The following is a 14059-nucleotide window of genomic DNA, read 5'->3' as shown; positions in this document are numbered from 1 at the left end:
TCAGTATCCCTGCTCTATGCTGAGGAGGTCCAAAAGACCAAAACAGCGCTGTCCATAGCTGGGAATCTGTTCCTTTTGGAATAGAAAAACTAATTTGGCAATAAACCCCGCATCATGATAGTAGACTTTTTACCTGAGTCATGAATGATGTTAAGGGGGCTGCCCCTAGAGGGCGTCATACTGAGGCACTGTTCTCCTAATTACATCCTGGAGAATAGATTTGCATATTTTTTACCCTGTTACTATCTCTAACACTGAGAGAAGGAAACCGGGAGCAGACAGAGGTGCAACGTAATGTCAGATCTATGTAAAAGACAGCAGCACAGTCAGATATGTGATAGAGTTACACAGAGTTTATAACTACAAAGTGGAAGGAAATTTTTATATGTTTCTTTTACAAAGTTTCTTCATTGATCGTATGCATTATGTAATCACAACTTTCTGACTGTTTCCTGTCATGTTGCATATTTTTGCAATGTAAAGCAAACCCGATAACCTACCTGAGAGAAGGACAGTGAGAGGGGGAAGGGGGCAAGAGACAGCAGGGGGAGAAACTGAGCTCTGTCATATATAGGTATATATATATAGGATTCAGAGCAGGACTCAAGTAGGGTAAATCATGACAGGACTCCTAGGTCAGACTGTAAGAGTCCTAATTGCTCCGCCCACACACAGTGATTGACAGCTCTCCCTGTATCCATCTGTACATAGAACTCTGTCAACCATCCCGTATGTATGAGGAAACCAGGACTCTCGTTGTCTCTCCTAGGAGTCCTATTAGGATTTATTCTGCTTTTTACTGAATTACATACCCTTACATATTACAGAGCTCAGTTTTTTCATCTCTACATACCTAATAAAGAAACTGACAGGTTTGCTTTAGATACCTGTTTTTTGTGGACCAATGCTCTATCCACATCTTGGTCACCCAGCCTGAAGCCCTCGGTAAATACACAGTCCAGTCATATTAATGTGACCACCGCCCACTTTTGACGTCAACGTTAAATAACCAATGGCAGAAGGCAAGTGCCATCAGCCATCTGGGTGCACTCATCATTGTGGATGGCACGATGGACCAACACCAGTATGCATCTATCCTTGCAGACCATGTTCACCCCTACATGCGAATTGTTTTTCCTCAGGATGATGGCATCTACCAGCAGGACAATGTGACGCGTCATAAAGCTTGCAGTGTACGTGCGTGATTCGAGGAGCACCAGGATGAGTTTACCGTACTCCCTTGGCCAGCAAATTCCCCGGACTTGAACCCAATCCAGAATCTGTGGGACCACCTCGATCGGATTGTTCGCGCCATGGATGCTCAAACGCGTAAACTAGCGCAGCTGGCCACGGCACTGGAGTCGGCATGGCTCAACATCCCAGTGACATCATCACAACATCCCCTCTCTTCCTGCACGTCTCGCAGCGGTCCGCTCTGCTAAAGGGGGTTATTCTGGATTTTGACAGGTGGTCACATTAATGTGACTGGACTGTGCATATGGCTGAGATATTTTGCTTCTTCCCCTCCCCCCACATGTCCTCTGCAGGCTACAATACTTCCTCTTTCCTTACATCATGTTTTCAGTTACTTATCTTCAGAATTGGAAGGAAAATGGTGCAACAAATGGTAAATAGATTACTAAACAACCAAATCCCTTTCTGATGTCTTCTATTCTGTAGCTTCTACAAGTATCTTTGTATCAGGCAGGTTCTGTCTCACATTAAGGTTACAAGTGTAACATTACTTAAGTTCCTGTTTCAGACCTTCTCAAAACTCTCGTCACTTCCATGTGGTCATCGTGTGGCTCTTTGACGCTCTATTACAGGATCTGTCACTGAGTTATAGGTTGTTGTATTATAATAAATGGGAAATACCTGGGCCATGTTCTCTGCGGCTTTATTAGAAATGTATCCTATCTAACTTCCTTTTTACTATAAAACAGGCTTTACCATTCTCCTTAGTAACTCACTAACTCATCTGTTACTAAGGAAAGTCCATTTGTATTATAAATATTCAGAGCATTTACCAAAGGTCAATTTAAATGGCCGTATCTCTGGTTTTATACCACCTTGGTTAAAAGTTCTCGTGTCGCAACAAAGCTGAGATTCTCATTTCATATGTTTCCAGGATGGAAGTACTTGCTTAAAAAAAAATTAGAGATATCACTAGTTAGAAACACAGTCTTGAATTTGTAGTTAGTAACTTAGTATTCGGCACTTCATGTTACTTATAAAATCACAATCCAAACTGTGTTTTAAACAAGTGATGTCTCTATCCCTTTGAAGGGACCATCCCCATCTTTGGAAAATGCTTCAGCTCTATGTATTACATTGAGTAGAGCTATACGGACAGTGTTATCCCGACATTGCTGAGCTACAGCATTGCTAATGGGAACTTCACAGCCTGTTTTCTATTAATAGGAAGTTAGATAGGTTACTAAGGTATATTACGAAAATGGTCACCTCACACTTATGATTGTCCTTGGTGTCTGTTCAAGGTCAAAGTGCAACTCTAGAACCATTTTTTTTCTTTGGGGAACTGGTGAAGCTCTTGATCACTACCTAGTGCTGTGTCTATGCTTCAGGTTAGCATACCTCCTGGAACTTATATTTGTGTCCCAAATGTTCTTGCTTGGGGAGAACCCCTTTCTTTTTGCGCTTTTAGCTATAGACATTAGTTTTGACATTGAGATGGTTAGATCTAAAATCAATGCACTTTTATAGATTTGAGGATCTTGTTCACAGGATTGGTTTTGCATGCTCAGGATATTTGTTTGCTGCGACTTACCATATATAGTGAGATTAAAGTGTACACAGGTGTCTTCTGCTCTTCGTATATCTGCTTTATAGATCCTCTGATCTTCTTGTGATAAGTTGGAGATGTGTAAGGATCCATCAGCCTCACTTCTCACTCTTCCCTTGTACTGTTCTATCACCTCTTCATCATCAATATATCCTCCAGGTTTAGTGGTGACAATACGTGTAGTTCCTTGTAATAAAAGCCAGTCAATCGACGTCTTCCACTCCTGAGGGACACGTAGAATAACTTCTCCTCCTGCAGCTCCAGATACATTTCTCTGTGAACAGGAATCACCAGTGATGACACCTGGTACAAAGTAATTGTACTGGATTAGTAAGTGGCATGTGGTAGATATTCTGTATATTAATTGAATACTAATATTTGCCTGTTATATGACTTTTCTCATATTTCCATATAGGGGGCAGTAGTGCACCATTTAGCAGTGTGATATATATGCATGTGTGATTGGTTGTGTTCAATGATGTAGATGGGATTCTCGCAATAAATGAGTGTTGAAGTAGAGTCCCAACCCGTAGATATCAGCGATGGAGAGACTTCGCACTCGTATAAATATACAGTAAATTTTGTGAAGTTCTTCAGAGAGGAAAAGAGATGAGCGAACAGTGTTCTATGGAACACATGTTCGATCGGATATCAGGCTGTTCGAGATGTTCGATTCCATACGGACACCACGTGGCAAACTCCAAAAAAATTTGATTCCCCTCCCACCTTCCCTGGCGCTTTTATTGCACCAATAACAGCGCAGGGGAGGTGGGACAGGAACTACGACAACGGGGGGCATTGAAAAAAATTGGAAAAAGTCATTGGCTGCCGAAATCAGGTGACCTCCATTTTAGACGAATAGTGGATTTCAAATCCGGGTCATATGAGAATGTGAACTTTGTGACTATGAGACAGGGATAGCTGTACAGGCAGGGATAGCTAGGGATAACCTTTATTTAGGGGGGAATGTTATTAAAAATAACTTTGGGGCTCTATCGGGTGTGTAATTGTGATTTTGTGAGATAAACGTTTTCCCATAGGAATGCATTGGCCAGCGTTGATTGGCCAGCGTTCATAATTCGGCCAATCAGCGCTGGCTCTGCTGGAGGAGGCGGAGTCTAAGATCGCTCCACACCAGTCTCCATTCAGGTCCGACCTTAGACTCCGCCTCCTCCAGCAGAGCCAGCGCTGATTGGCCGTATCCTGGAGACTGGCCAATCAACGCTGGCCAATGCATTCTATTGGCGTGATCAAGCAGAGCTGAATGTGTGTGCTTAGCTCAACTACGCCGGTGGAGTAGTTGAGCTAAGCACACGCATTCAGCACTGCTTCATCACGCTAATAGAATGCATTGGCCAATCAGCGCTGGCCAATCCATTCTATTACCGTGATGTAGCAGAGCCGAGTGTGCACAAGGGTTCTCCTGATTCTGTATACTGATTCCGTATACTGGCCAATCAACGCTGGCCAACGCCAGCGTTGATGCAGAGCTGAGTGTGTGCCGAGCTCGCACAGCAGAGCTGACCGGCACACGGTGTAGTTGAGCAGAACTGGCTCAACACTGCTGAGTCTCTGCATACCCATAGGAATGCATTGGCCAGCCTTCGGCCAATCAGCGATGGCTCTGCCGGAGGAGGCGGAGTCTAAGGTCGGACCTGAATGGAGACTGGTGTACAGCGACCTTAAACTCTGCCTCCTCCGGCAGAGCCAGCGCTGATTGGCCGAATCCTGCAGACTGGCCAATCAACGCTGGCCAATGCATTCCTATGGGAAAAAGTTAGCTTGCGACAATCACAAGCTGACAGGGATTTCCATGTAATAAAGTGACTTTTATGCCCCCAGACATGCTTCCCCTGCTGTCCAGTGTCATTCCAGGGTGTTGGTATCATTTCCTGGGGTGTCATAGTGGACTTGGTGACCCTCCAGAGACGGATTTGGGTTTCCCCCTTAACGAGTATATGTTCCCCATAGACTATAATGGGGTTCGAAACCCGTTCGAACAGTCGAACAGTGAGCGGCTGTTCGAATCGGATTTCGAACTTCGAATATTTGGGTGTTCGCTCATCTCTAGAGAGGAACCTTTCTTACGTAATATATTCGCTTTTCCACTGTGCTCACATTCTGTATCTATCTACGTTCATCTACAGGGTCTGACGATGGTCGAACTGACCGAAACGTTTCCACCATTGTTTTGCACGAGTGTTTGGTGAATAATTGCACAAGCTCTATTGTATCTTTATACGAGTGTGGAGTCTATGGATTACTGCCTGATTGGTGGAGACCATGTTTGGCAATTTTTGGGAACAGTTTTTAGGAAGAAAATGGACACATTAGTATCTTTTTGATGGACAGAAAGGCAACTACACTATTCTGTCCAGCTAAAGCCACAGATCAGATGAAAAGCAGAAGAAATAGAGCCCAAGGCATCATCCTAAGAACAGTTTCCCTATGAAGTGAATGGATCCATTTTTTTTTTTTTTTTTTTTTTTTTAATCAAAGGCCTCACACAGTGCCAACGTAAACACCCAGTGCACGAAAAAAGTGGGAGTGCCACTAAAAAAAATGGGAAAGGGGGTTCCCGACGTTTACCCTTCCCCACAAGGCCCAAAAGGCGCCAAGCGGAGTCGAGTACCAGTGAGCTAACAGCCGAAAGCCCTCAAACATCCTTTCCCCCTTGGTCTGCCACCACCTAGGGTATTAAGGACTGACCCTCGTCCAGTTTCTCCTTGGGCTGCCACCACCTAGGATACTCCTGGACTCAGACCGAATACCTGCGTCCTCCCCAGTCGACCCAGGGTGGATCACCAAGAAAGACAGAAGGGAAGCCCATTACAGACTTCACCTCCCAAACGACCGTCGGGGGTGTCCCAAAAGGGTACAGCATCCCTTCATCGAACACACAAAAAAAGAGTGACTAGTGGACAAAAAAAGGTGAAAAAACAGTTAAATAAGTGGTAAAGTGCCCATCAAGAGCCCGGTTTACCCGCTGGATCTATAAAAATTCTCCTGCACTGGTAAACCAGGCATAGCGAGTGGGGTGCTCAAAAAGGTGTGAACTTGTGCCACGCAATGTGCTGAAAACCAGTGAGTTTCCCATGCCCAGTGGTCTAAGGCACCCTGGGGTCCACTCTGCCCCCAGGGCACAACACTAGAGGCCTTCGAGCGCTTCCCCGGCCCCCAGCCAAGATCCACTGGCACCGAAGCGCCAGGTGGTCGTGTTGCCAGCGTCAGCAGCGTTCTGTCAGTCCCCTACAGTGACCCATGCCATACCACTGGCGGAACTGATTACTGACTGCATCCCCCAGCAACATGCCCAAAGTGGTTTCTCCATACCCATCTCCACAGCGTTCGGTCTACTCCTGCACGGTCGGCCCTAGTCCAGCACCTCCGGCAGTTTCACGTACTTACTGCTTCTGATAAGAACAGATACTACACTTGATCTTAGCCAAAAGGGGCGCATATTATTACAATTAAGGGTTATATGGGCACTATTACTACTAAGGGTTCTGTGGGGGCATATCATTACTCTACGGTTAGTCTACATAGTCCAGTCATATTAATGTGACCACCGCCTACTTTTGACGTGAACGTTAAATAACCAATGGCAGAAGGCACGTGCCATCAGCCATCTGGGTGCACTCATCATTGTGGAAGGCACGATTGATCAACACAAGTATGCATCTATCCTTGTGCACCATGTTCCCCCCCACATGTGAATTGTTTTTCCTCAGGATGATGGCGTCTACCAGCAGGACAATGCGATGTGTCATAAAGCTCGCAGTGTACGTGCGTGGTTGGAGGAGCACCAGGATGAGTTTACCGTACTCCCTTGGCCAGCAAATTCCCTGGACTTGAACCCAATTAACAATCTGTGGGACCACCTCGATCGGGTTGTTCGCGCCATGGATGCTCAACCGCGTAACCTAGCGCAGCTGGCCACAGCACAGGAGTCGGCATGGCTCAACATCCCAGTGACCATCATCACAACATCCCCTCTCTTCCTGCACGTCTCGCAGTGGTCCGCTCTGCCAAAGGGGGTTATTCTGGATTTTGACAGGTGGTCACATTAATGTGACTGGACTGTGTATATCTGATGGGAACACATTATATCACTGGGGTTTTATGGGAGTCACTATTACTAATAGGTATAAATTATTACTACTGGGGCTCTATGGGAGACATTATTACTAATGGGGCATACTGGTGGATCACTATTACTATTGGGACTGAAGGGGCTCTTTGAGGATACACTGAAAAGCAGTGGTGTAACTAGGAATGATGGGACCCATGGCGAACTTTTGACATGCCCCGGGCCCTTTAGCAGCCACTACCGCTGCAACCCTGATAGTTACGCCCCTGCTGAAAAGCATTATTACTATTAGGGACACTATGGTTCCCACAGTTACCAACAGGGGCACACTGGGAAACATTATTACTATAGGTGCATAATGGGGCAGTTCTGATAACGGGGTACTCTGGGTAACATTATTACTATTGGAGACATAGGAGGGCTCCCTTACCATCAAAAACACTGTTTACTGGGCACAATTACTTTTTAGGGCACTGTGTGACACTTACTACCAAGAGGGGCACTAGTATTTTCAGGGGTTTGCACAGCAGTTGCAATATTAGTGGTAGCAGCAGCATGGACCACACAAACCTTTGGAGTCATTTTATGAACCAAATCGGCCATAAAAATTTTTATTTTTCATGAAAATCTTGCACCTGAGGGGCACCCGTTTTATATTTGAGTGTATGGGGGCATCCATGAAAACGTACAAAAATAGGTGATGCCCCATATTTTGATGGATGGGGTTGACATAATGGGACACTGAAGTGTATGGGGACGTATGGGGCTAAAGTAGGAGGGAATAAAGGAATATTATACAGTATGTGGTCAACACAAACCTGGAGTTGGCCAAGATGGCTGCTCCCATAATTATGTACAGAAAATGGAATAAAAAATAGAAAATAAAACAGATTAGAAAAAACAGCAATAATGTTCACCGGATTTAATAAACACGTAAGAAAATATGGCTACACATTAATTTTAAATCTCCAAAAACATTTAATGAAAATTAGTCTGTAATTGAGTTTATTTTATATATAGCATCCCAGAAATATTAATTATTATTATTATTATTATTATTATTATTATTAATATAAAATAATAATAATATAATAATAACAATAATAATAAAATAATAATAATAATAATAATAATAATAATAATAATAATATTCCCAGTAATTCAAAATATTCCACAAGTTCAAATTGGGGGCAATCGGTGATGAAATGTCCACTTGAAAAGATAAAAAATTAGCCTCCTGCCAAATGATTCTGATTCCTTAAAATTTTGCAAATGCACAGAAATGTAATCTCCCAAAATTAGAAACATATCATCCATGGATAGCAATATTTTGTCCACACTCTTATTGTTTGTGTCTGTTCTGATCTTAATAGTCAGTATCTGTATATTAAATAGTTGGTATGAAAATATTAAAGGCTAGTCCTTGTACTCCTGTTTAGATAACCTGACCTTATAAGATAAGATAAGATAGTCCTTTAATAGTCCCGGATGGGGAAATTCAGTGTATATATCGGTTATTTTAATTTCAGCTGTGGTTTTGCAATACTGTAAATGCTACCAACTAATAAAACCATTCCCAAAGTCAAATCTATGCAAAGTCCACAGAAAAGGCCACTCCATCATACCGAAAGCTTCTATGGTGTCAGAGATGACATATCCGTCATGTGAAAATATATTTTTCAATTCCTATTAAAACATCCCCTAACAAAGCACTGCCCAGAACACCCCACTGATGTCTTCCTATAGTGTATTCTGGTGCCCTCCATGCACACAGTCATCCCCTTGAAGGAAAATGTGATCCACCAGGTGGCTTCTATTGCCCCATGGTCAAGATCTCACGTTCTAATGCCCATTGTAGGCACAGGACAGGACAGGGCACCGAACACTCTCCAACTCCACAGCCCCATATAGAGCAAACCTTAATACCTTATATATACTGAAACCTTTCCATAATAGCCACAAGTAACCTTTCCAGCAATTTGTGCTAAAGTATCTCCTCTGTGGTACCAGTCGGGAGGGGGTAGCTATACCGAATCGCCATCAATATATCCACACATGAGACTTAGGTGCCCATAGTCCTATAACTTTTCACTATTTTTCCATTTGGGGACCACTTTTAATAGGCACTAGATACTAGTGCTGCATTGGAGATCCATCTGACCCAGTCACCTAGGGATCACAATTTGGTTTTTGACAAAGTTGCTCAGATACTTCCAATGTATCAACTTCAAAAACTGATGTATCACTCATTCCCTAATATATCATGGAAGATAATCTCCCGTATGAAGCATTCTAGGTGCCCATATGGTGTCTTCTAAACATACTGTCCCATATTGTAGCACATGGGGTGTGTAGAGGTCTGTAATGTGGACCAGTAGGGTATGTGCACCACCGTACCTGATTTTGCTATATACATGAGGCAGCGGCATATTACAATAGTGAAGTCATAGTCATGTACAGCCGGTCCTCCTACAGCAAGGCTTGCCCGCCGGTGGCTCGGTAGTCACATGTGGATCACCAGCTGTCGGCAGCCGGAGATACTATTGTGTAATATAAGTATTAGACACAACTACAACTCGATTCATGTCTCTGACTGGTAACACTAGGGTTAAATCACATAATTCGGTATATATATATATATATATATATATATATATATATATATATAATACATTGTCATAATGCCTAAAACGTATATATGACAACATACCATACACTGGATCTGTCCCTGAGCTTCTACGTGATATCATTTTACATCCTCACAATCCCCCTCCCCCATCACACGGCTCTATACAGAATATAAATCCACTATAGACAATCATATAGAAGAAATACTCACCGGGCTGGAGCGATATCACTAGTAGTAGTAGGAGCAGCATCGTAACTTATACATCACCCAGAGTGATCAAGTACCGAGTGACTCTGAAGGAGGAAGTACAAACGTAGCTGCATTTCCTTTATTTTTTTGACAGGCAGGGCCAGTTTTAGGCAAAATGGGGTCCCGGGCGAGATTTCGAGTGGGCCCCTAAATTCTAAGATAGCGTACCAATGACACAATTCAGTAACGGAATACACATGTAATTATTTTAAACTATGATTAGTTAGCATATGCAAGGCCACAATGAAAACAACAGCAAGAAATTGGCTGATACCTGCGAGCGGTAGAGACAGCTATCTACAACTAGCATACCTTTGCGAGCCAAGACAGACCCCCAGACGTCTTCACCAGCGCTCACCGCAAGGAGAGATGGATTTTGCTGGATCTGGGGATCTGAATTGTTACCAATCAGATAAATGGACTGCTACAGAAACCAGCACAAAATCCAGTAATCTAACCAAGTGGCGTGGATGCAGAAGAGAAGTCGTACAGAAGGGTCAAAACCAGGATAGAACGACTAAGCAGAGACAGGAGACAGAAGCAATATCCAAGTGTCAAAAATCCAGCCAGGAACATCACATTAGAATCAGAGGCAAAAAGTGAATCCAAGAAGCAAGCCAGAGGTCACAAACCATATAGGAACACAAAACGGAAGCCAAGCTAGCAGTAGCAAACTAATAGTCAGCACATGTGTCCGGAGGGCAGGGTCTTATAGAGGTCTCCACAACTACTAAGTGGACCAACCAAGAAAGCCTCTGAAAGTGCAGAAGCTTCCCAGTTTGGCCAGCCTCATATATGTAAAATAAATCTTTATCTTGGACAGCCCCTCTAGGCTAAGGCTCCACATTGCGTCCCACACAAAAAATTGCTGCTGGAAAAACCACAGCAGCAGCACATTGCGTTTTTTTCCTGTGCTGCTTTTCACAAAGTCTGGTTCTGGAAATGGCTGCGTGGTCGCTGTGCATATTTTCCTGCACCGTGGGGGTAGGATTCACTATGTAAAATTCGGTGTTTTTTTTCACAGCCATTCCGCCAAGGGAAAACCGCGGTGTCTATGCCACATGGGGCCACGGCCTGAGACCTGGTTCATCTCTGTATTCAACTCTCCATTCGGGGTGTCCGCTTGGGCATCCCTCAAACAGAAACCTACTTTTCCTCATCAGTGAAGTTCTGCAGGGTGCCCCTTAAGCCGTGAGGGCCCTGGGCAATCCCTGTTGACAGGACCCTGTAAGGGCAAATTTACTAAAACTGTTTTAGGTTAAGGCCCCACTTATCGAGCTGCAGCAAATAAAACGCATCACTTTTTTTTTCCCACAGAGTTTTCCTCCGCCTACTCTGTCCCAGCGGTGGATTTCTTTTTGCAATATATGGCTGAGATTAGCCAGAACCCCATCCACTTTGCAGGAACTGTAAAACACAGCGGTCTTGCTGACACAACGTTGAGCCCTGGCCTTATATACTGCACCAGATTTATCACAGTGACTGCCAGATGATAAATCTGGTTTAGGCTGTCTAGCCTAAGTTTACCAGATGGAAACCAAAAAAAAAACTTAAAAAAATTACAAATCCATGTGGGTGAGAATACAACCATAGATAGATACAATGAACTGTTTACGCATTTTAGGAGGTAACACCGTCCTGTGTGCCAAAAGTTGTCACCTTAGACATACCATTAAGTTTATGCTCAACAGAAATTCATAAAAGTGCATCACTCATATACTCTCCTGGGATACTAGTACTAATGGTATATGGTGTGTATATATATATATATATATATATATATATATATATATATATATACCTGATGGATATGTCATGACATAGTAAACTACAATTATAGGGGACTGAGGGGTTTTGACAATATTTTAGAATTTCTATGAAATGAGCAAGACAATATGTGACTGTGTGGTATTTTAGAGCTCCCTAGTGGCTAAGAGGTAGTAGTATCTCAGAAATGGTTTCGATACTTTCAGCCCTTTCTAGAGTCTTCTAAGGGCTCGTTTACACGGGCACAGAGGGGGCGGATTATGGCACGTAATCCACGTCATAATCCGCCCCCTCACAATGGTGGTTTATGTAACCTCCGGAGTCGACCCATTCATTTGAGCCTACTCTGGAGGGGGAAGCTGCGACAGTCGTGGCAGGCAGGGTTTGGCCCGAGAGTGACACTCTCAGTGCCAAAATCTGCCCTACCGCCCCCCCCCCCCTTCCCGTGTGAACTAAGCCTATTTATAACAACACTCTTTAACCACTTCAGTACCGGATAATTTATCTGGTTAAGGACCAGACACATTTTGGGGATTTTTTGCATTCGCGGTTTTGCGAGCTATAACATTTTTATCATTTGGGTTATTCAACTAATTTTTGAACACCATTGTTTTGGTGAGGTGGCTTATTTCCCCTGTAATTGGGTCTGATACAAATAGTCCCAGATACAGGAGGAATACAGCCTCCTGCCAATAACTGGAGAGCTGACTTGGGTCCTCTAGGACCCGGCATCTCTAACAGTCTCTGATCCCGGCTCCCATAGCTGTGTATGTATGGGTATGTCCATGCAGAGCAATAGTGCCTCCACCTGCATGTATATACCCAATCCAGAATTGGTTATAAAGGTTGTCCATCTATTAAACATTATTATTAGAGATGAGCGAGTAGTGTTCGATCAAATACTACGGTATTCGAAATACTCGTACTTGATCGAACACTACTAGCTGTTCGAAGTTTAAGGTTCCATGCAGAACCAGCGTTGATTGGCAGAATGCTATACATTGCCAATCAACGCTGGTTCTTCTCTTACCTTTAGAAGTCTTCTACCGGCGCAGCGTCCCTGCGGCGTCTTCCGGCTGGAATTCACTCTGCCTAGGCATCCGGCCTAGGCAGAGCCGACGGCGCATGCGCGGGCATGCCCTCGCATGCACCATCGGCTCTGCTAAGGCGTCGGGCTGGGCAGAGCCAACCACGCATGCACCGTCGGCTCTGCCTAGGCCCCGATGCCTAGGCAGAGTGAATTCCAGCCGGAAGACGCCGCGGGGGCGCTGCACCGGGAGAAGACTTCAAGGGAAATCCAGCCCGACCGTCACTCGTGGACTTGGTAAGTATAATTGTATCGAATTTTGCCTACCCCTGAAACAAGCATTTCCCCCCATAGACTATAATGGGGTTCGAAATCCGTTCGAACAGCCGAACAGTGAGCGGCTGTTCGAATCGGATTTCAAACCTCGGACATTTTAGTGTTCGCTCATCTCTAATTATTATACTTAGATTTTTAAACAAGATTTTTTTTAAAAAAAAATTTACATATAAAAAACCCACAAAAAATAACCTCCACCTCCCTTTCTTAAAAAAAAAAATTAACATGTTAGTTATTGACTCTGAAAATGTCTGCGTGATTAAAACATTAAAAAAAATATATATATATTGAATATGGTGAAAGTTGTATCAGGAAAAAAATCTAAACGCCCAAATTGCCATTTTTGGCTGTTTTTTGTCTCTCCCCAAAAATCTAATAGAATGGGATCCAAACGCCATAAATTTTCCAAAATGGTATCAATAAAAATTCCAGCCTACAGTCCCACAAAAAAAAAATCGCAGATCTTCAGAACACGACTTGGTTTGTAGACAGAAATAAGAAAATCCAAAGGTGTAAGAATGTGATGAGGCAAAGAATTTTTAAAAACTTTTAAATTTTTAATAAATCACAAATTCATACAAAACCTGAAATATGCAAAATATAGCTGTACATGAATACAATGTATAATACATAAATACATAACCATCGGACGCGCCCCGTTCTGTAAGTCAGTTCTATATACTTTTTATGTTCGGATGTCTAAACTGTTTATAACTAGAGATGAGCGAGTAGTACTCGATCGAGTAGGTATTCGATTGAATACTACGGTATTCGAAATACTCGTACTCGATCGAGGACCACTCGCTATTTGAATGGAAAAGTTTGATGCAGAACCAGCGTTGATTGGCCGAATGCTATACAGTCGGCCAATCAACGCTGGTTCTTCTCCTACCTTTAGAAGTCTTCTCCGTGCAGCGTCCCTGCGGCGTCTTCCGGCTCTGAATTCACTCTGCCCCATAGACTATAATAGGATTCGATATTCAATTTGAGTAGTCGAATATTGAGGGGCTACTCCAAACGAATATCGAATCTCGAACATTTTACTCTTCGCTCATCTCTATAAAAGATGATTTAAGTATAAAAAGGAAATACAAAATATTCACTTTGAGAAAAAGATTTCTCCCAGAAGAGTCTTCAGTGTCCACCAGAGGTCTGTAG

General features: G+C 43.4%; 1 protein-coding gene across 1 annotated transcript in view; it reads right to left on the bottom strand.

The window, feature by feature from the left end:
• LOC142214630 (SLAM family member 9-like) overlaps positions 1–14059 on the bottom strand; it is a 66687-nt gene that overhangs the window by 19067 nt on the left and 33561 nt on the right. Inside the window, exon 2 of the mRNA XM_075283568.1 lies at positions 2789–3106. Within this exon, the coding sequence (XP_075139669.1) occupies positions 2789–3106 (318 nt within the window). The remainder of the gene's footprint in view (positions 1–2788; positions 3107–14059) is intronic.

The sequence above is a fragment of the Leptodactylus fuscus genome, chromosome 7, assembly GCF_031893055.1.
Source record: "Leptodactylus fuscus isolate aLepFus1 chromosome 7, aLepFus1.hap2, whole genome shotgun sequence".
NCBI lineage: Eukaryota > Metazoa > Chordata > Amphibia > Anura > Leptodactylidae > Leptodactylus > Leptodactylus fuscus.
Note: the sequence above shows the minus strand (reverse complement) of the source record. Positions and strands in the feature narration are given on the sequence as shown.